Raw genomic sequence first — 25,522 nt, forward strand, 5'->3', positions numbered from 1 at the left:
AAGAAGATCCATATTCAGAGTGGTCCAGGACTGACGGGCGATGGTGGGCGGCTTCTGATTCGAAGGAGTAACTGCATGTCTCGATAAAAAAAAAAGAGTCAACAAGTGGAAGTTCACTGATTGCCAACAGAATCTCCTCCCAGGTCCCAGACTCAAGATAGACGCCTCTCATGACGACCTTCTAAAGGGTTTCGTTGCATTGTCTAACAATTTCCGTGAGAGCGGTTGCGCTGATGGAAAGGTTTTGTAGGTCTAATGATTGTAGACGGGGGAAGGAGAGAATGCTGAACGATCCAGCAACAAATCTTCTCCCTCAACCCACAAAGTGTGTACGTTTGGGGCTAATAATAGGAGTCGACGGGCGTATTTGGCGTTCTCTTTATTGGGCTGATGCGAGCGGAATTCCAGACCTTCGCGTTCATCAGTAGACCCTTGGAAATTGAGGTCAAGATAAGCAAGTCGTTCGAAAAGGGACTCTGCTGAGCAGACAGTGTCGTCTTTATCGTCCAGGAATTAGCCGAAATCGAATGGAAGAGGGAGCCAGGTATGAAATTCGTCCAACTTGTCGAGCTGGGATTTGTGCACAGCCGTTGCCATGGATTCAAAAAAATTCGGCAATATCCTTCTCCCAGTTATCTCCATAAGGGATCCTGGGGACGCAGTGGACTCTTTGACAGAGCTAGAAAACGGTCTATTCCGCTGTCGACGCTGATGATAACGTGCCGAAACAGCAACGGCGTCACGGCATCGCCAAGGGCACGGTTGACCAAGCGTAGGGAACACATACTCTTGCGGAGTCTGGGCGCTTTCAGCTCATAACGACGCAAGGGAGCTTCATATGAATCATATTCTTCAAAAGGCCGGTGTCGTATCCACGGGTCGTGGGCATACAGGAAAATCTGCGTCGAGGCTTAGCAATGAGTCTGAAAGAATTCTGGTAATCTTACTGCTTTACCTGCCAGAGTACTTCGGGTGGTAGTCTTGTGAGCGCGGCCATTGTCAAGATATGGAGGTCTTGGTGACTGCTTGGAAACGCGTCAGGGGTGAGCGGCATTTGTTGCGAGTGAGGGCAGGTAGCGCTGTTTGGTGTCTTTGGAGGAGGCCGTGGAATTTGGGCCAGAAGAGGCGTTAACTAGACAGGAATTGCCTCAAATACTTTGGTGATATAAGTTCGAATGGTGTATTACTCCAAAATAAAAATACCTTCGTTGGCTGTCAAGTCAATAAGATAAGGGTCGGTAACTCTCAGCATCACTTCTCACAACCACTTCAATGACCCTGTCGAACCCGGAGAGAGACCATATGTTAATTCCGGTGCCAAAAGTGGCAGAATTTATTATCTGGCCAGGCAAGCCTTCTAATACAAGTCGAGCAATGATACGCTACATAAATCTCTCACGGCTTGAGTCCCAACTCGCTGATGATAATATCCGCTGCCTTCTCACCAATCACCAAAGCAGCATTCTCCGTGTTGGCGCCCATGTTCTTTGGCGAGACGCTCATATCGGCAATCTTGAGTCCCTTAATGCCATGGACACTTAACTGTTCGTTGACAACGCCGAAACTCTCGCGAGGACCCATCTTTGCCGTGCCCAGAGAATGCCAGGGGCTGGCCACCTTGAAGCGGAGCCAGTCCTCGATAACCTTGTCGTCTTCCGCTGAGTACCTGATGTCTTGGACGTCTTTGAGGGGAGCATCCGTTTCGATGCACGCCGCTGCAGACCCTTCAGGGAAGGGGGGGTGTCCCATAGCCAGCTCGCCACGGTACATGGCTGTGCGTCGCATAATTTCACGCTGCTTCTTGTATGCCCAGAGCTGCTTCTTCAGGTCGATATCATCGGCATCAGTAAAGAAGCCAACGTTGAAGTCCAACGGGTCGTCGAGGCTGGGCCCAGTGATGTGTATATGTCCACGTGAATACGGGTAGGCCGTGATGTTGAGTACTGTTGCATACTGCCCTTCAGGAATGGCTGAATGATCTCCGAGAAAGCTGTGCATGTTAGCGTAGTCAAAGCAAAGAAGAATCTGATAAGCCCTACTATGACAGTAGACCCGTAAGCATCAGAGGCCTATCAAGGTTGTTCTTAAAGTCTCGGTCCCAAGTAGCGCGAAATTCCGGGCCAAGAGCATCAACATCCGCCTCACTTGGCCGAAGCTTGGATGCAACATCGATGCCGTTCCAACCCAGGATTTTATCCTTCTTCGCAATGAGGCTAGGAACATCGGCTCGGCCACTGAGAATTCCGTCCAGCGTCTCATGCGGCTCAAGGTTCGTCCTGTACGGGTGGATGGTTGCATTGTGGTCCTGGTACTCGCGGCCAACGCCTGGCAAGTCCATCACAAGTGGCACGCCCGCACAGTTGAGCACCTCGGGGTCACCAAGACCAGATCTCTCCAGAACCAAGGGCGTTCCGAGGGCACCGCAAGACACGACTACCAACCGACGCGCCTTGACGGTGAGTTTTGCGTTTGGAGTCTGAGTGGACATATACTCGACCCCAACGGCTCGCTTCTGATCATCGATCAAGACCCGGACGACTTTGGACTCGACAAGAACGTGGAGGTTGGGGTGTTTTCCGTCCTCTAGTTTAGGATGAATGTACCTGTGGGCCGTGTCTTGACGCTTGCCATCAGGAGACATGTACCGTAGCCAAGGGCTTATGCCATTGTTGGCATCCAACGTTTGCAAGTCATTGACTTTCGGCCAGCCAAGCTTCGTGGCAGCGCCAATGAAGTCTTCTGCGGACTTGGGGGCAGGGAAAGGACCGTCCGACACGTGGATAGGCCCGTCATGGCCGTGGTGACGACTCTCACCGCTGCCATGATACGTTTCGAACTATCAAGAAGAGATCAGTCTCTAGTAATGCCTGTCACGAGCACTTGTTGGTCACCTTGTTGAGATAAGGCCGGAGCTCTTCTGCTGACCAACCCTTGGCCCCCCAAGAGTCAAAATCGGATCTCTGAGCCCGGGTGTACATGAGAAAGTTGATTGACGAGCCTCCGCCCAAAGTCCCACCGGAAGCCACGACAACCTCGCGACCGGCAAGTTGGTCAGCCTTTGTGCTCTTGTAGAAGAGGGTTGCCTTGCTGGTTGGCTTGAGGTGCGACAGGTAGAGGGCCGGGTAGACGACCTGGGGCACATTGTGGTTGTTTTGGCCTCCCTCAATGACCAGAATGGACAAGTTGGGGTCAGCCTCGGCCAGTCTGGCCGCAACGATGCATCCTGCCGTTCCGCCTGTTCCAAGTTGAGCGGTTGTCTCAGTTGAGCCATGGTGTCACTTACCTCCGGCAACAACGATGTCGACCTCTTGGGTCTCCTTTGGGATCTCGGTGTACAACCCCATGGTATGCTGGAACTTTTTGAGGCTCAACAAACAACGTGGGCGGAAGGGAAGAAAGAAAAGAGAAGAGTGCTGACCCTGGCATGTACGCTGGCCTTGATGTCTTGTACTCCAGTCCTGGGTAGGCTAGCAAGCGGCTGCTCCCAACATACACTGCAAGAGGCCAATCCCAATTTTGCTAGGCTAACCGGCATCTCAACGAACCTGAGCGTGGCGCAACAAGTCAGCTTTGGCGCCCCTTTCGTGTCCAGTTGTGACGCGAGTTGGTTCAGCCACCAGGCGCCATCGTGTTCGAGTTGCTACACGGTCAGCAAGGATTCCGACCTAAGAGAGATTACCGAATCATTCAGCCCTGTCAGCGCAGATCATTGCTTCTGTCACCCCTGAGTGCGGAGAGGATTCAGGCATGAGCCAACCAGGCTTCAAGATGATCCCGCTAGCTTCCGCAAGGAAGTGGAGAGTCCGACATTGGTTTTACGACAAACCACGGCCAATCAATTGCCACCAGGCTCTCGGAATTCCGAGCTTAGCCAGTCTCTCGAGTGTTACCCATGAAAAGCTGGGTGAATTCACATCACGAAGCATCTCTTGTCAATGGTAAGTCCTTATTCTGGAGGGTTCAAGGCAATAAGCAATAACCTGTAAAAGAAAGAAGAAGCCATGCTCTCCTTGAATTGGTCGTCACGTTAATGCGCCTGCAATTCGCTCGCCAGCTCTCGCTCACCCTAGAGCTACGAAAGCATGAGGCAGTGATGTTCGCAGAGTAGTAAGCAGATCACAAGGATTTGAATAGACTGAGAATGCTCCGGCGATGAGAACGCACATAGATAATGTGCCTGGACGCTGATGTAGTGAGAGAAAATTTTCAAGTAGCACGGTTACGGCCATAAGTCTTGCACTCGGGTTGAACATAAAAACACCATCCATCGTCTTCATCCAGTGAACGAACCAGAGAATGGAGAAATAACATTGCCAAGCCCCGAGTTTATGAGTGTTTCTTTAACGAAATACATATCTTCCTAAACGCCATCGGGGTGACAGTCGGCTCTTTGGTGATCGGCCTCATTGATTGATTCACAAAATACCCGTCAGCTCTCGAGCCTCGAGCAGACCAACGTAAGCATCTAATGGCCTCAATTAGCAATAAGCGTAAGTAGTAATCGAGTTTATAACTTGCCTGCCGCCTTCCATCGACCAGCCATCGCTCTAAGTCCTTGTTTGATCGTTTCAAACGCTTGCTGGTCCTCTTGTTGCCCGGTCTCGCTGTACCTCCGGGCATACACAATGCCGGAGCGATACATGGGCTCTAAACAGAATGGAGATATTTCTTCAATACCACAGCGTCTCGTTCCACTGACACTGTCCGCCAAGCGCAGCATGTGCGCTGCAATGTCAGCTTCGATGTTGATACGGGTCAAAGGGTCGGATATTGCTCGACGCCTGGTGCTTGGGTACCGCGATTCGTCGTGGAGGAGAAGTCTCGCGCTATAAGCTCTTAGTAGAAGGTCGCGAAAGGTTCCGCAGTCCTGACCTGAAGCAGATTGTGGTTGGGCTGCAAACGCCTATGCCCCGGAATCGACCCTCTTGAAACGACACGTTTGTCAGTGCAACCAAGGTACTATCCAATATCCTTGCTTCGTTTTCCTGGAATCCTTCCATTGCCGAGGTATCATGAATGTTTTGGAAAACTCTTCCCAGTAGAACTGCTGCTTGCGCGGTAAGGCCATAACGGCCCATCGTTTCAGTGGGTGGTGAAGAAAGACGATGCATCGGACGTTCAACGTGACCCTGTTGCATGTTAGTCACCAGGTATTAATGCCGGGAAGACCCATTGAGACAATGAGCTTACGCCTTGTTCCCAAAGAGCGTCATCCATAGGGAGGATGCTGCCGCTGCTTGGGTCTGGAAACAAACAAGCACGTTCCGCGCACCCAAGACTGATAAAACTACAACATCATCCAGAGATGGGTCAAATTTGTTCCCTTTATGGTGGAAGAAACACTCACCGGTCGAGAATCACAGCAGCCCACCAGCTCCTTCGTTTTTCTTCAGCTTCCATAAGACTCTGGTTCTCCTCGAAAGCATCGAAACTCTCCACAGTCTTGCTGAGTCCTAGAGCACTGCCATATCGACTACAGTTCCCCGTCATCAAATATGCCGCAGGATAAATGGCATGGCCAATCTCGTAGATGGCCACCAGAATCATGACTTGGAAGATTTTGAAGTTGAGAACACCGGACCTGTCGGCCCGAAGCAAGGCTGCCTTGATGGATAGGTATGCAGCTGTTTGTGCTTCTTGGCCGCTAGGTGGGCTGGCCAGCAGTTTAACAGCTGCTACAAGAAGCGTCTTTTCGGGCTTTGCTGGACTGAGAGGGTTTAAGACTCTCTCCATGAATAGCTTTTTTGACATGAATGGTATCCACGGATGAATGTAGGTGAAGTATGAGGAGACGAATGCTTTGTCCTCGGCAACATTGCCGACAAAAGAAAGCAGGTCAGGATTTAGAGAAAAACTCTGGTCTGGTAGCTTGCTCACAGACCGTTTGAAGAGAGCAGAGTCGAGAAAGAAAACAGCTGGAAATGGTTGTTCTGGCGCTTGATGGCTGTCAATTGACTGGTCAGGGAAGCCCAAGACACCAGACTCTGCATCCCCAGTGGAACCGTTCCTTGAGCCATACAAGCATATTCGACCGTGTCTGTACCTTTGGTTAGAAAACTACTAAATGGCTCAAGTATGCATACGCGCAGGGGTCACTTCATACCGCAAGCATAGAGAGCACTGCGGCTTTTGCCGATCACACTTCTTCTTCAACCGCTGGCATTGAAGGCAAGAGGGTCGAAACCGCGTTTGGGGCGGTTCAGTTCGTTCACTCCCGCTTTCAGTACTCATGGCGAATCATGGATGAGCATCAAGTGCCATGCGCTGTTTGAAGCGAGGGCGGGGTTTGTTTACGCGATATTTGGGCGTTTATCACTGGTTTGATGACTCATCTGGGAAAAAGACGAATCACAATCAAGATACTCTCACCTCTGAATAGCGGGCTATATCCAACACGAAGATGGGAGATTGCACCTGTAAGTAGGTATCGTAGTTTTCGATCTATGATCGTGCAGTTGATGGCTGATAGGAATTATATAAGCTGTCATTTCATCTTCAAACACAGGCTCTAAAGTGATTCTACAAGCGACAAAAATATGTGTTTTTTTTTCTCTAAATAGATCTCAGGTAGAATACATGAGAAGAAAGGTAATATTGACCGAGTTACATAACTCGAGGACTAAGAGGAAACACCGTACAGACAGACCAAATGCACCTCATTCCGTGTTTCTGCCATTGCCTACTGGTTGTAGGAACCATACTTCTGGAAAGCTGGAGCTTTTCCGGCGGAGAAAGGCGCAGTAGGTAGCTTGCCATCCAAGAACTCTCCGACGAGCTTGGTGAAGTAGCTCGCATACTGGAAAAGATGACCATGACCACTGCTAGGGAACATGACAAAGTTGGCGCGGGGCAGCTGTCGAGCTAGGATGTACGAGTTTTGCGTTGGGACGATTAGGTCGTTGTCGCCGTTGGTGACGAGGGCATCCTTCTAGATGGTCTGGAGGAGGGCGTAAGGGACGGGATCGGCATCCCAAGTCAGGTATGCCTGAGTGAGCTTGACAAGGTCGTCCCCGGTGGTGAACTGAGCAATTTCGGGCTCGCCATTCTTGCCAGCAACGCCGGCTCGTGACTGGGTGCTCCGGTTGAACCATGCGAGGCCCTCTTCGCCGGTAGTGAACGAGGGAAAGAAGGCTTCGATGGTAGGTGGACCAGGGGTTGGGTTGAAGACAGTGGATTGAACCTCGTTCATGGGGCGTTCCAGATTAGGACCAAGGCTAGGACCAGTACCTGCGAGAACCAGCTTGCGCACGATGTCAGGGGCGTCGAGAGTAAGCTGCTGAGCAATGTAGCCGCCCATGGAGAAGCCAAGTACATCGACCTCTTTAGCGTGAAGAGTCGGCAGGAGGACATTGAGGAAAGCGAGCAAGTTGATGGCAAAAGCCCGAATGCTGGGCGCAATGTTGCCGCCACTATGACCAAGCCCGGCATAGTCGTAGGTGATGAGCTGACGACCGCTTGCGGTGAGGTTGTTGATAACTTGAGGGTCCCAAGTGTCAATGGTTGATCGAACGTGGTTGAGCATTAGGAGAGGTGGAGAGCCCCCGCTCGCATTGCCGATGATTCGGTATGCGTACTTGGTGCCCTCGGCCACCAAATAGAGTGTTTTGGCGGATTCCTGAGTCGACATTCTGAATATGATGGCTCTTCTTGTTATTTCTGAGTTGGGATGGGCTGTGATGAGGTGACTTGAATATAGTTGCGAAAGCCTTCTTTATACTTGACTTCATCTCTTCACCTAACGTGAGATCGACCTTGCTCGGTCATCTTTGAGGCCTTTACTTCGCATAATGAGATTTCTAGATGATACCCTGAGATGGCAAACATGGTGTTTTCAGGGATTTCTTACATTAGCGTGTAGGCGTCCTCCTCTGGTGCTGACGGTGGCTGTCTTTAAGCCGGAAGAAGCTCCGATCTGGCGGTGGGACGAGCGGCCTTGTCCCGCTTATTCCGCTCATGCCCGTCTATCCCGTCTATCCCGACAAGCCCGCCCTCGTCCGCTTGACTCCCCTGTCGTTTCCCGCCGCTAGTGGATGCAAGATGTCAATCACGACATTGAATCAAAATGAAAATGTCGACTCCAGTTGGGAGGTAAGCACGATAGAGCATGGCATGAGACACGAACCGAGTGAGGGTTGCATGCCCAACGGAGCTTGATTATCGGAATGTCAGGAAGAATCGTTTTGTGGCTTGAAAAGATGCATCGTGTCCCAGTAAAACCTGAAATTAGTACGGGATCATATTAGTTCAACTCGAATGAGATGAGATAGTGGCAGTTTGCAGGGGTGCAATTGGAAGACTGCGACCTGCACCTGGCCGTACAGACTCAAGGCCACTGACTGTTGAAGTTTTGCCTCTTTTGTCATCATCCCCATCAAGTCCAGCCTGTTTTGGCTGGTAGGCTTCTCATGACCTACGTGCTACCAGGCATGTGAAGTATAAAGATCTGGAGTTTCGACTCCAACTCGCCTCTCTTCAAACACAACGAACTCGACTCTTTACAATCATTCTTTGACATTTCCCACCAAACAAGAGACCAAAACACAACAATGGCTTACACCGTGTTGATCACTGGAGCGAACCGAGGTACATAAGGACCTTCAGTCGTTTGTTATATTCTAACCTGTTCCAAACAACCAGGCATTGGTAGAGACCTATTGAAGCTCTATCTCAACCTTCCGCAAACCACTGCCATTGCGGCTGTGCGTAATCTTGCCCATCCTTCTGTCGATGACCTTCGCAGTCTGCCAGTTGCATCTGGGTCTCGTCTCATTGTAGTCAAGATTGACAGTGCTTTCCTGGAAGACCCGAAGGACGCAGTAGCGGTTCTGCGGAATGAGCATGGTATCACTCAGTTAGACACGATCATCGCCAACGCAGGGATTGGCAAAGACTGGAGCCTTGTGGCCCAAACCGACATTGCCGAGGTCGAAGACCATTTTAAGATCAACTCTGTTGGCCCCTTTACCTTGTACCTCGCGACACGATCTTTGCTCCTGGCTTCAGCAAACCCGAAATTCATCGTCTTGTCCACCGAGCTTGGAAGCATTGGACTCCAGGGTGAGAGGAAGATCCAGGATGTAGCTTACGGCATGTCCAAGGCGGCTGTCAACTTTTTCGTCGGAAAGCTTCACCATGAGGAGCCAAAGTTGACTGCGTTTCCCATTCACCCAGGGTCAGTGAGCACAGTGGTGAAATCGGTGCCGTGCTAATCAGTCTCGCAGATGGGTCAAAACCAGCCTTGGAAACGCAATTGCAGAGACCCTGGGTATGAAGGAGGCTCCCACCACACAGGAGCAGAGTGCAGCTGGGATCTTCGAGCAGGTGAGACTTGAGTCAATTACCAATACCGACGTCATCCAAGCTAATAGGTATCATCCAAGGTTGAGAAGTCCACCAAGGCAGAGACGTCGGGTCGCTTTATCACTTTCGAAGGCAAGGATATCCCGTGGTAGATAATCTTTTAGCTTAGTCCCCTCGCTGGTGAAGCTGAATTGAGAACTCGTAAGACTTGAATCCGGCCCTTGTATTCCTTTAAATGCCGGCTTTGTTAGGCTGGGGTAGGGGTTGCGTGGTTTGGCCCTTTTTAGTGACTCCACTTCGTAATTGTGACTAGAGACGACCGAGGTAGAGCTGGGGTTACTCTGCTGTATCGTGTCACGAGGCCGATTCCGTGCTAACCGTGTTCCTTGTTGCTGTGGCGGCTCTATGGGACCGTCTTACTGACCAACAGCGGTATAACAGCGGCGTATCTCACCGCTATTTTTGCTGAGCCTCGCATATAAACCATGCAAGAAACTATTATGGCTTACTTTCATTCTAGACCAGTCTGCAATGGTATACGAGATAAGCCGGAGTGCATGACAAAGTGTGGGTTTTTGCAAATGGCACCACCGCCGCGAGATTAATAATCGCTAGGGATGAAAAACATATAAGTTACCCGTCTTGACCCGTAGGCCCCAGACACCAACAACTTTACGGTTCCTGTTATTCTTTGTCCTCAGTGAACTCCCCTTAAGCCCCTCATCGCCGCCGATTAGACCTTGAACGCATCTTGACCAAGCATTGTCTTCACCATGGCGGCAGTCGACTACACCTTCTTTCATGTCTCAAAGACGACTTCAATCGAGGAATCAGCAAGGCTGTACCGCGATCTGCGTCTCAAAGCACTTCAGACGTCCCCTGAGTCATTCTCGTCCACCTACGAGATTGAGTCTGCTTTCACTGAGGATGATTGGATCAAGCGGCTCCTTGAGGGGGACCGAGAAAACTTTGTCTGTGCTGCCACGACTCACGGAGCCGACTCTGCTCCCTCTGTGGAGTGGGTTGGCCAGCTTACTATCCGGGGACCTGTCAGTCGGGCGGATTATACTCTCCCAGAAGCCTCTGGGCAACCCGCCCCAGGCTTGGATGAAGGGGAAGAGCGCTGGCAGATGCTGAGTCTCTTCACTTTGAGTGAGCACCGCGGCAAGGGTTTGGGCCAAAAGCTTTGTCAGGAGGCATTGAGCTATCTTCAACACACACGACAATCACCAAATATCCTTGTCAGGCTGATGGTTAAGCCCCAAAACACTGTGACGGTGCACCTCTACGAGAAGCTCGGGTTTGAAACGGTTGGAAAGTGCACGCTTGCAGAGGCACTCGTGGCTAACGGGGATGGGCACTTACTTCCTGAGGACACTGCGGACCCCAAGTACTCTACTCGCGCTGGCTTAATTATGACACTTCGGATTTCTCGTACCTAGGGGAACAGGGAACAATACATCCGCACTGAAAGAATTAAAGGGGTACCTCTGAAATTAAATGATACCGGAGATCTCTGAGGTCTCGATGACAGAGCAAAGGGGTTTTATCAGTATTGATTTATTCCATGCAATGGGTTCTAGGCCTAGCTTTCCTGCCTGTGTTATCGTCGGATATGGCGATTTGATACACGTTCATACCTCCGGTGGATCGAAAAAAGACATGTACGGTTCGTTCAAGATCTGGTCCCAGTCCAGGGTCATGTCTAATAACCCAGGTGGCATCTCTGTGTCTGTGAACCTGGCCTCGACGGCCTCTAGAGTCGAAGCTTGCTGCTTTTTCTTCTGAATGCTGGCTTTCAAAAGGTGTCGTGCCGTATTTAGAGCTTCCCGTGTCAATCTTGTGTCCACAATACTGACTATGGTCTCAAGGCCCTCGAATGCGCCATCCAGATTAGAAGATGCCAGGGGGTTATCGAGGGCCAGGAGAACACATGCATACTGAAACACGCTCCCCAGAGCGTTGAAGAAGAGATGTCCTTTTTGGACCTGTTGGCATGCTGCCTCGACAGCATTATTCCCTGCCATAGTGATGAGTTGAATGACTTCATCCGTGACGGGGCTTTTTAGTTGACGCATGCGTCGATATAGGTAGAACGTCAGGTCTGCCTTGGTTAAACTCAAGAACGGGTGACCCAAGGGAGCTTCATTCAGAGCTTTCATGCGCTCTAGCATTTCTTGTCCCAAGTCTTGAGGCTTATCTGCCAGACAAAATGTCGAGTTTGGTGATGGCAAGATCTCGGCCATTCGTACGTGCTGGTAGGCAAATGATCCAGGAATGGGGTTGATACTACTGCACGATACTCTGGGGAAACTAACAGCAGAGCGGCCATACTCGTAGCAAGTAATAATGTGAAAAGACCAGGAACACCAAAAGATGCGTCTAAGTCTATCCGGGTCGAAGCCTGACGCCGAAGCACCTGCCATATTCGCAATCTTGGAAATATTCTCTTCTTCATGTAGACCTACGGCTTCTGCCAGATGCATTGCCGTGCATGAAGCTATCCAAGAGTTGTTGGGTCTGGTCGTGAATCGTAGGTATGCCGCGCGCAGAGACCAACCGACAACCAGTTGCACAGAGGCTCTGCGTGTTGCTGCTGGGTCCTCAAGAACCGTCTTAGCAAAGTGAACGATGTCAACCTCGCGATCATGGCCATGGTTGAAAGAGAGAAAGGACCCAATTGCTGCAACACCAGCTGCCACGGCGGCGAAGACACCATCGCGGAGTTGGCCTTGGTAATAGAGCCGGCACTGCTGGAGGAATGTGCTCTGGTCTAGGAGATCGAAGATGACGCCAAAGACTGTAAAGAAGGTGTCAGAAAACGCCACCAACTCTGCTTCAGATATCAGTTCTGCCAGGTCCCCATGCGGGATGGACTTTTCTTCAGGTCGAATGCCAAAGTTGTAGCCAAATGAATGCAGAGTTGGAGGTTTCTCTGACTCCAAGTGCAGCCCAAGAATGTGAGGGAATGCAATCGCTGAGGAGACATTCACATAACGCGGTTGTCGCTCATCCAGCATGCCACCTTCAAATGCAGGAGGAGTCCTCTCTTGTCGCGAAGTGGTCGAGTTCACAGCTTCGGGGCTTTTGTTGCTTGGGGGGTTCAAATTGGGACTCTTTGATGAATTCCCAGGGGGCTGCGAGGCGAATGGAGCCAGAGGACTGTCGTCATGGGCGTACTCGCAAGAGTAGCCATAGGCGGTGCACATTCCACAAGGTGAGCTGCCATCACATTTGCGTTTTCGTTGACGACAAGGAATGCATGCCTTTCTTATACGCCGCCGTTTTGACGATGGTTCTGGAGCACCTTGCTGACCATGGCTGAGGCTCATGGTGTGAGCTTAAGATGCTTTGGTGGTCGATGTATCAAGTTGGGTAGGTAACAAAAGCACGCCTATCTTGGCAGAGTTTCGGCGTGATTTCAGACGCCGCGTTTTGTTTGTGTCCGGATCAATCTTGTCCCATCCCGCTTCGGCTTTAAATGCGTCGGCTAAGAGGTGTTAGTGCTTACACTTTCCAAGGATGTGTATCCTAACAAGACTTAACATTCCAGACATGCGATGAAGCCATTCAGGTAACAGGAAGAATATCGCGGACTGGACCACACCCAGCCCATCACCTCTGTGGCAGGAAATCTAGTACTTTTACTCGAACTAAAGGTCAGTTGACCCTAGAACAAGTTACCCCTAGTCATACACGAACGTTAGAATAATGCAATCCCATGTGTGTTCCTCGACACTAGAACGATTCGTTTGGAAGATGCAGTGTTGTGTAGCTGCTTACTATTGAAGTCTAATGATCATTTTCATTTCTCCCTTTCTCTTTCGCGTCCTTGAATAGCTTGTCCAACACCACCAATCATCTCGCGCCCCGTCTTCGATACCATTCTGCCAGACAGTATCCGAGAGCAATCACGATTCCAAGGCCTGCAAGTCCAACACCCACATACCACGCCCCACGATAACCAAGCAGAATATCTCGACCCCCGTCATTAACATTATACTCAACAGTACCCGCAAATCCTAAACCGATGGAGATGGAGTAGTTAACGACGGTATTGACCAGAGAGGCAGCCAACCCCTGATGCTGTTTGGGCATGGCTCTACTTAAAATGATGGTCCCGGCTGGAAAAGACATGTCCATTCCCCAGGGAAGAATGATGAGGCCGACAAAGGTCTGGGCCCAGTAGGTCTGCTTAATAGGAAGAGTCGAGAAGAGAATACCTCCTACGGTGAAGCAGGTCATTGCAATTAGCATGACGGCCGAAGCAGGCATGCGACTAAGGAGGACACCCGTGGTTAAAGCAGCGCAAAGGCCACTGATGGCAACGACAGTGAACTGAGCCGAAGTGAGGAGTGGTGTCTGCTGACGGAGAATCTCGAGGAAATTCCAGATGTAGAGGACGAAGATTCCGAAGCTTGACCATCCTGCAGCGATACAGCCCAGGGCGAATACCGAGTCCACTTTCAGGACGCCGAAGGGTATGAGTGGGTGACTTGCTTTGGTCTCAATGAAATAGAAGAGACCAAAGAGCAATGCGCCGAGTATCAGCGTGATATAAGTATAAGGAACGGTCCATCCAACGGTAGGCCCCTGGTTCCAGGCAAAGTTGAACAGAACGAGCGCTACCACGCCAGTGATGGAACCTAGGGCATCCACACGCATCCAGATACTTGATGATGAAGGTGCCCGGTTAAGAGAATGCTGGGAGGAAGGAATAATGAGGAAGCCGGCCAGGGCAAACGAAAGACAAGCAGCGCACATGACCCAATAAGCCCAGGGCCACCAGACCCTCTGGCTTAGAAGGCTGCTGAATACTGCTCCGAGGACAAATCCCCCGGGCGCAGTGGCGCCAAACATGCTAAACACCATGTCTTGACGCCGGCCCGGCTCGTAGGCATGGCTCAAGATGGCGATGGCGTTGGGGAGCATAAATGCCGGGCCAATGCCTTGCATGGCTCTACAGAAGTCGAATAGTATCGGACCGCTGTAGACGGAAAAGCCGGCGATGAGTGACCATAGGCCATACCAAACGAAGCCGCCGACAAAGAAGCGCTTGTAGCCAAAAACGTCACCCAAGCGTCCGGCAATAAGAATGAAGGTGCCGACAGTTAGGGAGTATGCGGCGGTAAACCAGCTGATCTGTCCGGGATTGTCTATGCCGAAAGAGTCTCCGATAATGTGCATCGGTACAACACTGAGAGCAAGACCGGCTTGGGTCATGAGCTGGGCGGAGCAGACGATGGCAATAAATGCTATCTCGCCAAGCGGCGAATGTGGTGGCTCAAAGTGTTCATCCGAGATCGAGTTTCTTGTTGATCCTTCAGTTCTGTTGTCGTTTTCGGAATGGCCCTTTTCGGGGTCCTCGGAGGGGCGACCCTGATGTGGTTCAGACATATTTAGGGGCTGTCAGGCACTTGGTGTGAGGGCGGAGAGAAATAGAGGTGGGAGGCCGCGTAAGGTAGGACAACGGGAATTGTTGAGGTTATGTAGCCATCTTGGGTAGATCAAAGTGCGCCATGTCTTGTATTTATCAGCTTCAAGCCATGTAAAACTCTGTGATAAATAATCCAATCGTGACGTTGTGTCATGGACTACCTATCTCAAAGTTACCCCCGGCTGCTGCGGATCGTCGCGGGAATTGCGGGTGAGCGGATATTGCGGATCTCTTAGTATCTGGAACCCGCAATGACCCGATGACTTTGAGATATATGTTTCGGGGCTTTCTTCTATTGCAACTTGAACGGATAGCCATCATCGGTGCATAGAAAGTTTATCCTTGTCCCCTTGACTCCCAACCGCCATGTCTTCGTCACGTCCAACTCTCATGCGCTCCCTTCTCCTCACCAAACCCGAAGGCTCCCTCAAGCCGAGTCTCTCCTTCACCACGAAGCAGCCAGTTCCGCTGCCTCCCCCGGGACACTTGCTTGTCAAGGTCCACGCCTCCGCGATTCAACCCTCCGACAGCTTCAATGCCCTGGGCGGCTTCGGCTCAACTACATTTCCACGCATTCCTGGGCGAGACTTTTCTGGCGTTGTTGTCGCCTCTGGTGATACTGAGCCCTCTCCGCTTCTGAACTTGGCCGTTATCGGCACTTCAGGCTTCACTCACGCTTTTACGGAGGATGGATTTCACGCCGAATATGCTGTTGTGCCTGCTGATGGTGTTACGCCAAAACCATCAGCCCTCGCTCATACACAGGCGGCCACCATTGGAGTTCCCTTCACAACAGCAGCTCTCATGGTCAAGCGCTCGGGTGCTGTGAAGGGGGATAAAGCACTTGTCCTGGGCGCTCGAGGCGCTGTTGGAAGTGCAGCAGCAATTATGCTTGAGGATCTTGGCTGTCAGGTTATTCGAGCCGTCCGTGGCCCTGGAGCCGATGTCGACACTAGCGCTGATCCTGAATTACTCGGGGTGCAAGATTTGACCAGCAAGAAGGGCGTGAATGTTGTCATCGACACAATTGGCGTTCCAGCTCTCACAGCGGCCGCCATCGACGGCGCCCTCGCTCACGGCGGCACACTGGTCTTTATCGCGGCGCCAAAAGGTGGAAGCCCGACGCTGACACTAAAGATGAGAGACTTTTACCGCGCTGAGAAGAGCCTCATTGGCATCAATTCGGTGTCACACAAGAGCAGTGTGATGGCTGAGCTGCTTCAAAGTCTTGAGCCCATCTTTCAGAGTGGCAAGTGGGAGCAGGCTGGTAATGATAAATGGAAAGAGGTCACTCTGGAGGAGGCAGAGAAAGTATATCTAGACCATGCACCAGGAGAAAAGTTTGTCATTAAGATGTAGACTAGAGGAGGTCGAAGGGTCGTTGGTTCATCACACTTAGAGACCACGAAGATCGTCATAGGTACGCAACATTAGTGGACCTTTATCACTCTATTTCAAGATTTCTTCCCTTTATCCTTTTAGTCTAATCTCCTTAATAATAAACCATGGAGCCCTGTTTCATCCCTGTATCTTCTTGGTCCCGTCTATGATGGACTGCGCAAAAGTGCCTCTCACTGCTGCCTTCTCAACTGTCAACAACGACGTGATAGTGCCTCCCTTCGGCGATGAGACATTCTCCCTATACTCTGCCGGCGAGCACTCGCCTTGACGTAGCATCTCGGCCAGCCCCAACATGCTCTGCGCGGCCAGCTCCAAGGCTTCAGGCCTTCGCATGCCTTCCATGACGCAGCCATCCAGAAGTCCGTCCAAAGCGACAGTCATAATGGCCATTGATGAGCCGACTAGCAGAGAGCCAATGTCAAACACTTCTGAAGCCAATACTTTGACTCCCCCGATCTGCTCGAAGATCCAGCGCAAGGTGTCGCTTAGCTCATCGGGGAGGGAGGGGTTATGTTCGATAATGGTCATGGACTGGCGAATTCGCGCTGCGACGTTGGGCATGGCGCGGACAACATAGGGCCTTGGGCTTGCATCGTTGTTGTTGCTAATATGGCTTTCCAGAACTTGTGGTGTTTTCCCAGCGAGAACACTGATCAAGAGCTTTCCGGAAAGTGCCTCTTCCATGCCCTCAGCACCTAGAATGTCTTTGGCCATGTGTGGCTTACAGCCGAGGATGATGATGTCGGCCTCCTTCATGGCCCAGAGACTTTCGTCGTTGGCCAACACTATTCGTTCCATGTCTTGCTCAAACTGGAGCTTGAGGCGATCTCTCGACTCGACCGTCTTTGTGACGACGATGAATCGCGAGATGCGGGGATTGGGGTCTGACCGTGTCGCATCGAGCAACCCGCTCAGGATGGCAGAGCCCATATTGCCTACGCCATCACATCAGTTTGTTTATCGTTTCTCACTGGTAAGATGACTTGCCGCAGCCAACAATGGCCACTGTCTGATTGGATGCCATGGCGCTTAACAAGACAGAGTCAACTGACAACAGAGAATTAAGCTGCGGTGAAACTTTCACTCAGCATTAATGTACCCCTCGGGAACTTGAGTTGACTGAATGTCCCTAACCTTCACTCGGCTTCTTGACTCACCAGCGTCTCGGTAGTTGTATGCTCCGGTCTCGCCAATAAAAGTTTCTGCTTGGATGTGGGGTGCAGCAACAGACATTCGTCTTATCGCCCCCGATGTCGGGTTCTCGGCCAATTGAGCCAATAGAAAGGCATCGATTTGCTCATGAGCTGTTGATGGTTTGCATTGATTCGCTGCATATTTCCGTGGCGGGAGTCAAATTTGAGCCTCGCTTCCGCATCGCAAGATCTGCCAGTCTCTGGCTCCCCTGGGTCCCGTCCCTCGACCTCCAGGATGCCCCCTCGCAGGATGTTTACAGGCTGCTGGATATGTCGGTCACGGCGGCTCAAGTGCGATGAAACAAAGCCAGAGTGTATCCAATGCCAGTTGAAGGGCATATTTTGTGGAGGTTATCGCACCAGGCTTCAGTAAATGCGTCCAACCTCCATTTATGGCCGCCTAGACAATATCGTACCAGCTAGCCCTCGGCACATGCACAGGCAGAGGTTTCTTCCTAGTGAACGGCACCGACCGTTCCAATACTGGCGTGTCCGGTCGCTAACCTGGGAATAGCATCGCGCATGAAATCTCTGAGCATCGAGGCAGCACTATCAAATATCAACAAAGCTGCTGCGCGCTCAACGTCCAAAGACTGCGGTCCCTTTTCGGTATTTACCATCGAGAGCCATGATGGCGCTCCAGAGAGACTACCTCCTTCCTGCGGTGAGACAGACTCAGTGGAGCATGCAGAGGACGAGGCACAAGCACCTAGTCTGGTAGACTCACCTTTGGTGAACACTGGAAATGGCAATTCTTAAATTTGATCACTGGTAAACAAAACTATTGACCTGCACGCTATCAGCAGGTGCCTATTCCAGTGGCTTCTTAGCATCAAGTCGCAATAAGCATGAAAATCTGTCGTTTAGTCGACTCTCGAACGACCTATTGTTGCACAGTATGAACCTTGTTCTTGGTCTCTGCCTATGAACTCAAGCCCCCGACTCCTTGATTGACACGTTGATCAGCATCGACTTGACAGTCAGATACTCGTCGATACCATGTCGGCCGCCTTCTCTACCATAGCCACTCTCCTTGACGCCACCAAAAGGACTCTCACAAGCACTGAGCACTCCAACGTTGACACCCACCATTCCAACCTCGAGGGCCTCTGCGACCTGCCACATCCGAGGGGTGCTTTCGGTGCAGATAAAACTGCCGAGTCCGACGTCGCAGTCATTGGCCAGTGCAATAACCTCGTCGGTCGTTTCGAACTTGTACAAGCCAACCACCGGCGCAAAGGTCTCTTCTTGACTCATAAGCATGTCTTCGTGGCTCATGTCTTTAATGACAGTCGGCTGAATGAAATATCCTTTGAACTCTGTTAAAGGTGCCCCCCCAAGAACCACCTCGGCGCCGCGCATCTTTGCGTCTAGATATTATTAGAATTTCCAATGATAGCTGGCTGGTTGCTTAGGTACCTTCAATATGGCTCATTGCCTTGTCAACTGCCCGCTCGTGCGTGAGGGGCCCTATAAAAACATCTGGCTCAGTACCAGGACCGACCTTCAGCGTCTTGACCTTGTCGACAAGAGCCTTGGCGAATGCATCATAGATGCGGCTCTGCACAAAGACACGGTTGGCGGTTACGCATGTCTGACCAGAGTTTCTGAACTTGGCCACGATAAAGGCGTCGATGGCTGTCTCCAGATTGGCATCGTCAAAGACGATAAAGGGACTATTTCCGCCGAGCTCCAGGGACAGCTTGGTCAAATTTCCGCTGCACTGGCTCGCGAGTAGTTTTCCAATTCTTGTACTGCCCGTGAAGCTCAGCTTGCGCACGAGCTTGCTGGTACAAAGAGTCTCGCCAACCTCGGCCACCAAGTCGAGGGTGGTAATGACGTTGATGCATCCTTTGGGGAAACCTGCCTCTTGGGCGAGCACAGCTTGAGCCAGGCAACTCAGGGGCGTCTCTCCGGCAGGCTTCCATACAGTTGTACAGCCGGCAGCTAGAGCCGCGCCGCATTTCCGAGTGATCATGGCGATGGGGAAGTTCCAGGGGGCCATGCACGCTGCCACACCAAGAGGTTGCTTGAAGGTCAGGATCCTCTGCTTCGGGTTGGAAGAAGGGATAACCTCGCCATAGGTACGTTCGGCCTCGCCAGCGAACCACTCCAAGAAGGAGGCTGCGTAGGTCACCTCCCCTTTTGCTTCGGCTAGTGTCTTTCCATTCTCGAGACAGAGGATGAGGGCAAGATCGTCGGCATTTTCCAAGCAGAGGTCGCTCCACTTGCGCAACCATCGCGCACGTTGTCTTGCGGTCGTCTCTTTGTATGATTGAAAGGCCGTATATGCTGACTGGATTGCTTTGAGGGTATCCGCGGATCCCATCTCTGGGACGGATGCGATCTTGTCAAGAGTAGCGGGATCAAGGACATCAAAGGTCCTGCCCGAGGTTGCATCTACCCAAGAACCATCGATATAACCCTGAGTTCGGAACAGGTCCTTTCGGGCAATGCTTTCGAGGATCTTAGAGCCCATGGTAGCAAGCTGTACCGATGTTTGGTGTTGGGGTTGTGAGAAGCGATAGAATACAAGACTCAAAGGAGGAAGATTCAGAATTACAAACAATATTTCATTCAACCCTGAATAAATGTTTCTCAACCGTCGACTTCATTTACAATCATCCCCGCGCTTCAGCGGTTTAGTCGGCTATTGGTCCGACCAAGTCGGCATTTAGCGGCCGATATTCAGCGAGGGCTAGTGAGACATGCACCTCTGATCTACAGTAAGACGGCGACTTGATCACCTGTGAGGCTCTCATGTTAAGCGGTGGGAGGCCAAATTAGGAAAGCTATCACATCTAACCCGGGATTGGCTTGCCGTCTGTTAGTGACGATGTGACACTAGGCTTGCCACACACCTCTCATGAAGTAGAAAGTAAAAGGGCAAGGCAATTAACAATGACGACACTCGTTGAGTTGGAACCCCTCATCTGCCCAAACCTAGATCAAATGTTGCGGAGTGGCCTTTGATCTTTGCACTTCAACTCTTCTTGACTGAGAGACCTAGAACCGTTTGCGCCGTGTTGATATAGCATGACACTTCAGTTTGTTGATCTGAAACTTTGAAGCTATTCTCAAGAATCTTATCCTATCACCAACGTCGTATCTCGCCATGCCGACTTTCATCGAGAAGGTTGTGAGGGCTGCCACAGACGAGGCTCCCTTCTTCCCTGACGAGCCCGAAGGGCCGACTGTCGTTACTGCAGTCCCGGGGCCCAAGAGCAAGGAGGCAGTGCGCAGACTTGACAAAGTCTGTGACGCCAGAGCTGCTGTCATTTCGGTGGACTACCACAAGAGCTATGGCAACTATATTGTCGACGTTGACGGCAACGTCATGCTGGACGTGTACGCCCAAATCGCCTCCATCCCGGTGGGATACAACAATCCTTCCTTACTCAAAGCTGCAACCTCTCCCATCATGGCTTCCGCACTGATCAATCGCCCCGCTATGGGTAACTTTCCCCAGAACGATTGGGCCAGCATCCTAGAGACGGGATTGCTCAAGGTGGCACCTAAGGGCATGAATCAAGTCTATATGGCGCTTTCCGGAGCAGATGCAAACGAGTTGGCCTACAAGGCTGCCTTCATTTGGAAGCGACAGCAGGAGCGTGGCCAGCGTGATGCAGAGTTTACGCAGGAAGAACTCGAGAGCACCATGCTCAATCACCAGCCAGGGTCGCCCAACCTTTCCATCATGTCGTTTAAAGCAGCTTTCCATGGTCGTCTCTTCGGGAGTCTGTCAACTACTCACACCAAGGCGATCCACAAGCTTGATATACCTGCCTTTGACTGGCCTCAGTGCCCGTTTCCAGCCATCAGGTATCCCCTTGAGGATCACATTGAAGAAAACAAGCGGGAGGAGCAGAAGTGCTTAGAGGAAGCCGAGCAAATCATTAAGAACTATCCTAGCAGGGTCGCAGCTGTCATCGTGGAGCCTATCCAGTCAGAAGGTGGCGATAATCACGCAAGTCCTGCCTTCTTTCAGGGCCTCAGGGAGATTACACGACGTCACAAGGTCCTATTGATTGTTGATGAGGTCCAAACTGGCGTCGGGGCGACTGGTCGATTCTGGGCCCACGAACATTGGGACTTGTCCGACCCCCCTGACATGGTCACATTCTCAAAGAAGGCTCAAACCGGCGGGTTCTACTTTGGCAACCCTGATATCAGACCTAACAAACCGTACCGACTATTCAACACCTGGATGGGAGACCCAGCCCGAGCTATCCTCTTTGGCGCCATCATCGACGAGATTGAACGACTAGACTTGGTGAATAACACGGCTGCTGTTGGCGTCTACCTCTACGGCGAGATCGAGAAGCTGGCTACAAAATACCCCGGAAAGTTGACCAATCTGCGAGGCAAGGGAGAGGGGACTTTTATTGCGTTTGATAATCCTCGGCGGGACGAGTTCTTGGCTCTGGCCAAAACCCATGGCATCAATATCGGTGGCTGTGGAGCATCGTCGGTTCGGCTGCGGCCAATGCTGATTTTCCAGAAGCATCATGCAGATATCCTGTTGGGGGTTCTGGATAAGATTGTAAAGGAGCTTTGACTGGATGGGTGAGGATCTGAGGAGGACCCTGATGCATGTACACGATGACTTGATCCAGATATTGAATGCAAACCCTGCTGTCTTTGCCCCTTGGCTGTTGCCCAGCTTCTCTGTGATATGGACCTGTGTTCCCAAGATGCAGGGGGTGGCGTGGCTTCCGGAGGACTGTGTACGTACAGTGGCTTACACGAAATGGCCTATTTGACAGGCAACCAAGAGGGCGTTAGCTTTGTAATCAAAGTGCCAATCGTGACTGATCAAGCCAGATAGGTACATTTGGGACGATGACTAGAGGGTTTCTCAGGATCCAAGTGACCCAAGGTAAGCTCGCGGTCCATGTCTTCCGGTTCAGCTCCTGCAACTAAGCAGACAGGAACTGTGCATGCGGCTGCGCCCGTGAACGTCCAGGGGTATAGTGGAGATGGCATACCCCTGAACGGCTGCGGTGTTCATTTTGGAGGAGCCGGGGTAAAGTGGCACCACGTCAAATGGCAGATAATCTCCGACCAAGTACATGGCATGCCTCAGGAGCCCTCTGTTAAGTGGGTTGCAGAGAGGGACAATCGCAAGATCTTCTCGGATAGACACAGTTATTAATACATGAGCGCATTGAAACGAGATGAGAGTTCCCAGAAGCGTAATAGCACAGAGCCACCGCAGACAGTGATGGCGTTGTTGATAACACATGCCACAAGAGCAGCGCCAAAGGGATAACACAACCAAGTCGTCCAGTGTATGTATCATCATGTCAGTGTATCATCGTGTCGGTGGCCAAAGGCTTAGAACCACGCAAGATGCAAAGACGTATTTACTCGAAATGTATGTTAGAGATCAACTCTTGCTCGTGTCCAACGTCAACGCGTGCTGCTGCATTCACCAAGGTCCCAATACCAGCGGTCTAGGGTAGTGCCCAACACTCCGTAAAGTCTGACCGGGATATAACTTTTTGTTGGGATTCTAGACAGGGGTAGAAATGAATGATCTTCATGAGTGTACCCAGAAGGAACAATACTCGAACAATTAGCAATAAAGCGATTCTTTGTTGACATGCTCCAGGCCCCAGATGTGCCATTCAAACCCTGACCCACTACTACCCATGAGCCAGCTTGCATACCTACGTAGTCACTTGGTCTTCACATCGGGGTATGATCAAGCCGATTCCCGATGGTAGGTCAGAGAGTGTTCATTCGTCTAGTCACATCAGTTTGGAGCATGCACATCACGAAGCTAGCATAGGGATCTCTGTGTCGCCAATTAGGTATATAAAATTTGTGGCGAGGTCATGATAGACAAATAGTCTGGTGGTCGAAAGTAAATCACCTCATCTGAATCGACTCTACTGCTCCTCCTCAGCATACTCCTCCTGGGGGTACTCCTCGTCGTAGGCCTCGTCATCGACGCCGGCCTCCTGGTACTGCTGGTACTCCGAGATAAGATCGTTCATGTTGGACTCAGCCTCGGTGAACTCCATCTCATCCATACCCTCGCCAGTGTACCAATGCAAGAAAGCCTTGCGACGGAACATGGCCGTGAACTGCTCACCAACACGCTTGAAGATCTCCTGGATAGCAGTCGAGTTTCCGACGAAAGTGGACGAGATCTTGAGACCCTTGGGGGGAACAGAGCACAGAGTGGTCTGAACATTGTTGGGAATCCACTCAACAAAGTAGGCAGAGTTCTTCTGCTGAACGTTGCGCATCTGATCCTCAACCTCCTTGGCGGAAACGCGACCGCGGAAGATGGCCGAGCAGGTGAGGTAACGGCCGTTGCGGAAATCGGAACCGGCCATCATGTTCTTGGGATCGAAGAGCTGCTGGGTGAGCTCGGGAACGGAGACGGCGCTGAAGGCGTGCGAGCCACGGCCAGTGAGAGGAGCGAAGCCAACCATGAAGAAATGGAGACGAGGGAAGGGGACCTGGAAAAGGAAATCAGTCAACAACATGCATCTTTGATCAATCGAGTTGCATAGACTTACCATGTTGACGGCCATCTTGCGCAGGTCGGAGTTGAGCTGTCCGGGGAAGCGCAGAGAAGTGGAAACGCCAGACATGACGGTGGAAACGAGGTGGTTAAGATCACCGTAGGCAGGGTTGGCCAGCTTGAGAGTACGCTTGCAGATCTCGTACAGAGCCTCGTTATCGATACAGAAGGTCTCGTCCGAGTTTTCGACCAGCTGATGGACGGAAAGAGTAGCGTTGTAGGGCTCAACGACGGTATCGGACACCTTGGGCGAAGGGGCGACACTGAAGGTAGCCATCATACGATCGGGGAACTCTGGAGAGGTGATTAGCAGACGAAACTGCGCGTCATGTCAATGATTAAGTTCTTACCCTCACGGATCTTGGAGATCAGAAGCGTGCCCATGCCGGAACCAGTACCACCACCGAGGGAGTGCGAGATCTGGAAGCCCTGGAGAGCATCACAGCCCTCGGCCTCACGACGAACGACATCAAGGACCTGGTCAACCAGCTCAGCACCCTCGGTGTAATGGCCCTTGGCCCAGTTGTTGCCGGCGCTCGATTGTCCAAACACGAAGTTGTCGGGTCGGAAGAACTGTCCGTAGGGGCCGGAGCGGACGGTGTCCATGGTGCCGGGTTCCAGGTCGACGAGAACGGCTCGGGGAACATACTTGTTGCTGGATGCCTGTGGGAAGCTCGATCAGAGACCGAGACACGGATTGGTTTGGATCATGTCACGCGATGTCGTGTGTACCTCGTTGAAATAGACATTGATACGGTCCAGCTGGACGTGGTCGTTACCGTTGTACCTGGTCGAAGCGTGAGAAGGGGACGACGAGACGATCGGTTCGAGAGGGTTGCCTACACGCCGTTGGTGTCGAGGCCGTGCTCGCCCGCAATCGTCTGCCAGAAGGCAGAACCGACTTGGTTACCCTGCTGGAAGTTAGCAACGGAGCGACACAAAGGTGGCACCATGGAAAGGGGCAGATAAATACGTACACATTGGCCGACCTGGAGGTGAACCTGCGAGGCGAAGAGAGCTGGATTAGCACACAGACGGTCTAGCAAGAACAGACAGAGGGCAAGCTCACAATCTCGCGCATGGTGGGCAGAGCTTAATCAGTGTCGTGAAGGTGTTTGGGTGAGGGAGGAAGACGTTCTTCGATGGCGTCGTGTGAAAATTAAAAGAACGCGGGAGCGGTGAACAACGAGGAGGTGTAGTGGGTACCTGGCCAGCTGTCTAATGAGGGTGCTGACTAAGGGAGTTAGGCGAGTATTTCTGTACCGGGGACATCCATGCGAGCTAACGAATAACGGGGCTGGTAAGATGCCAGCGGTACAGAGACGAATGAGGAGAATTAAATCTATGAAAAAGGGATAAAAAAGATATGAAAGAAGTAAAAGAGCGAACGATGATCATATTGATGATTCTCTCAAGATGGATACTCCATATCGGCAAGGTTATATGCTCAAATTATGACCAACACTCCCCTCCCACCAGCCACATGTTACTGCCCTCCGCCACATGTTACTGTTCAAGCATTCAACGCTAAGCTTCTCACTGACTGCTGTCAAAAACGCACTGTCTACCTTCTGCCTCTGCTCGCCAGACAAGGTAGCATCAGCATCTACGCTCGTGCTCTGCTTGACTCTTCTCCCCCGCAACTTGGAATCC

The 25,522-nt window shown here is 51.5% G+C and overlaps 12 protein-coding genes across 12 annotated transcripts; 4 read left to right on the forward strand and 8 right to left on the reverse strand.

Annotated features, from left to right (window-relative positions):
• Positions 1–1,395: 1,395 nt before the first annotated feature.
• NCS57_00951900 (GMC-OxRdtase-N domain-containing protein) lies at positions 1,396–3,344 on the reverse strand (the record flags this gene model as incomplete). Its single annotated transcript, XM_053059290.1, has 4 exons — positions 1,396–1,990; positions 2,040–2,836; positions 2,892–3,235; positions 3,284–3,344. 4 exons carry the CDS (start codon positions 3,342–3,344, stop codon positions 1,396–1,398), a joined length of 1,797 nt encoding a protein of 598 aa, XP_052911361.1.
• Positions 3,345–4,415: 1,071 nt separating this feature from the next.
• NCS57_00952000 (Zn(2)-C6 fungal-type domain-containing protein) lies at positions 4,416–6,231 on the reverse strand (the record flags this gene model as incomplete). Its single annotated transcript, XM_053059291.1, has 6 exons — positions 4,416–4,465; positions 4,519–4,826; positions 4,873–5,129; positions 5,191–5,287; positions 5,348–6,037; positions 6,104–6,231. The coding sequence occupies 6 exons, from the start codon at positions 6,229–6,231 to the stop codon at positions 4,416–4,418; spliced, it is 1,530 nt and encodes a 509-aa protein (XP_052911362.1).
• Positions 6,232–6,928: 697 nt separating this feature from the next.
• On the reverse strand, positions 6,929–7,627 carry NCS57_00952100 (AB hydrolase-1 domain-containing protein; the record flags this gene model as incomplete). Its single annotated transcript, XM_053059292.1, has 1 exon — positions 6,929–7,627. The coding sequence occupies one exon, from the start codon at positions 7,625–7,627 to the stop codon at positions 6,929–6,931; it is 699 nt and encodes a 232-aa protein (XP_052911363.1).
• Positions 7,628–8,546: 919 nt separating this feature from the next.
• Positions 8,547–9,452, forward strand: NCS57_00952200 (uncharacterized protein; the record flags this gene model as incomplete). Its single annotated transcript, XM_053059293.1, has 4 exons — positions 8,547–8,583; positions 8,638–9,172; positions 9,222–9,321; positions 9,369–9,452. The coding sequence occupies 4 exons, from the start codon at positions 8,547–8,549 to the stop codon at positions 9,450–9,452; spliced, it is 756 nt and encodes a 251-aa protein (XP_052911364.1).
• A 621-nt stretch (positions 9,453–10,073) lies between these two features.
• NCS57_00952300 (N-acetyltransferase domain-containing protein) lies at positions 10,074–10,742 on the forward strand (the record flags this gene model as incomplete). The annotated part of the gene is made up of 1 exon (XM_053059294.1): positions 10,074–10,742. The coding sequence occupies one exon, from the start codon at positions 10,074–10,076 to the stop codon at positions 10,740–10,742; it is 669 nt and encodes a 222-aa protein (XP_052911365.1).
• Positions 10,743–10,934: 192 nt separating this feature from the next.
• Positions 10,935–12,632, reverse strand: NCS57_00952400 (Zn(2)-C6 fungal-type domain-containing protein; the record flags this gene model as incomplete). Its single annotated transcript, XM_053059295.1, has 1 exon — positions 10,935–12,632. One exon carries the CDS (start codon positions 12,630–12,632, stop codon positions 10,935–10,937), a length of 1,698 nt encoding a protein of 565 aa, XP_052911366.1.
• Positions 12,633–13,158: 526 nt separating this feature from the next.
• Positions 13,159–14,697, reverse strand: NCS57_00952500 (MFS domain-containing protein; the record flags this gene model as incomplete). Its single annotated transcript, XM_053059296.1, has 1 exon — positions 13,159–14,697. One exon carries the CDS (start codon positions 14,695–14,697, stop codon positions 13,159–13,161), a length of 1,539 nt encoding a protein of 512 aa, XP_052911367.1.
• A 406-nt stretch (positions 14,698–15,103) lies between these two features.
• Positions 15,104–16,096, forward strand: NCS57_00952600 (PKS-ER domain-containing protein; the record flags this gene model as incomplete). The annotated part of the gene is made up of 1 exon (XM_053059297.1): positions 15,104–16,096. One exon carries the CDS (start codon positions 15,104–15,106, stop codon positions 16,094–16,096), a length of 993 nt encoding a protein of 330 aa, XP_052911368.1.
• A 159-nt stretch (positions 16,097–16,255) lies between these two features.
• NCS57_00952700 (uncharacterized protein) lies at positions 16,256–17,068 on the reverse strand (the record flags this gene model as incomplete). Its single annotated transcript, XM_053059298.1, has 1 exon — positions 16,256–17,068. One exon carries the CDS (start codon positions 17,066–17,068, stop codon positions 16,256–16,258), a length of 813 nt encoding a protein of 270 aa, XP_052911369.1.
• Positions 17,069–18,261: 1,193 nt separating this feature from the next.
• Positions 18,262–19,810, reverse strand: NCS57_00952800 (Aldedh domain-containing protein; the record flags this gene model as incomplete). Its single annotated transcript, XM_053059299.1, has 2 exons — positions 18,262–18,701; positions 18,751–19,810. The coding sequence occupies 2 exons, from the start codon at positions 19,808–19,810 to the stop codon at positions 18,262–18,264; spliced, it is 1,500 nt and encodes a 499-aa protein (XP_052911370.1).
• Positions 19,811–20,446: 636 nt separating this feature from the next.
• On the forward strand, positions 20,447–21,889 carry NCS57_00952900 (4-aminobutyrate aminotransferase; the record flags this gene model as incomplete). The annotated part of the gene is made up of 1 exon (XM_053059300.1): positions 20,447–21,889. The coding sequence occupies one exon, from the start codon at positions 20,447–20,449 to the stop codon at positions 21,887–21,889; it is 1,443 nt and encodes a 480-aa protein (XP_052911371.1).
• A 1,336-nt stretch (positions 21,890–23,225) lies between these two features.
• On the reverse strand, positions 23,226–24,950 carry NCS57_00953000 (beta-tubulin family protein; the record flags this gene model as incomplete). The annotated part of the gene is made up of 7 exons (XM_053059301.1): positions 23,226–23,804; positions 23,865–24,163; positions 24,220–24,532; positions 24,602–24,656; positions 24,713–24,780; positions 24,847–24,870; positions 24,939–24,950. 7 exons carry the CDS (start codon positions 24,948–24,950, stop codon positions 23,226–23,228), a joined length of 1,350 nt encoding a protein of 449 aa, XP_052911372.1.
• Positions 24,951–25,522: the final 572 nt, after the last annotated feature.

This window comes from Fusarium keratoplasticum, chromosome 7 (genome assembly GCF_025433545.1).
Source record: "Fusarium keratoplasticum isolate Fu6.1 chromosome 7, whole genome shotgun sequence".
In the NCBI taxonomy this organism is placed as follows: domain Eukaryota; kingdom Fungi; phylum Ascomycota; class Sordariomycetes; order Hypocreales; family Nectriaceae; genus Fusarium; species Fusarium keratoplasticum.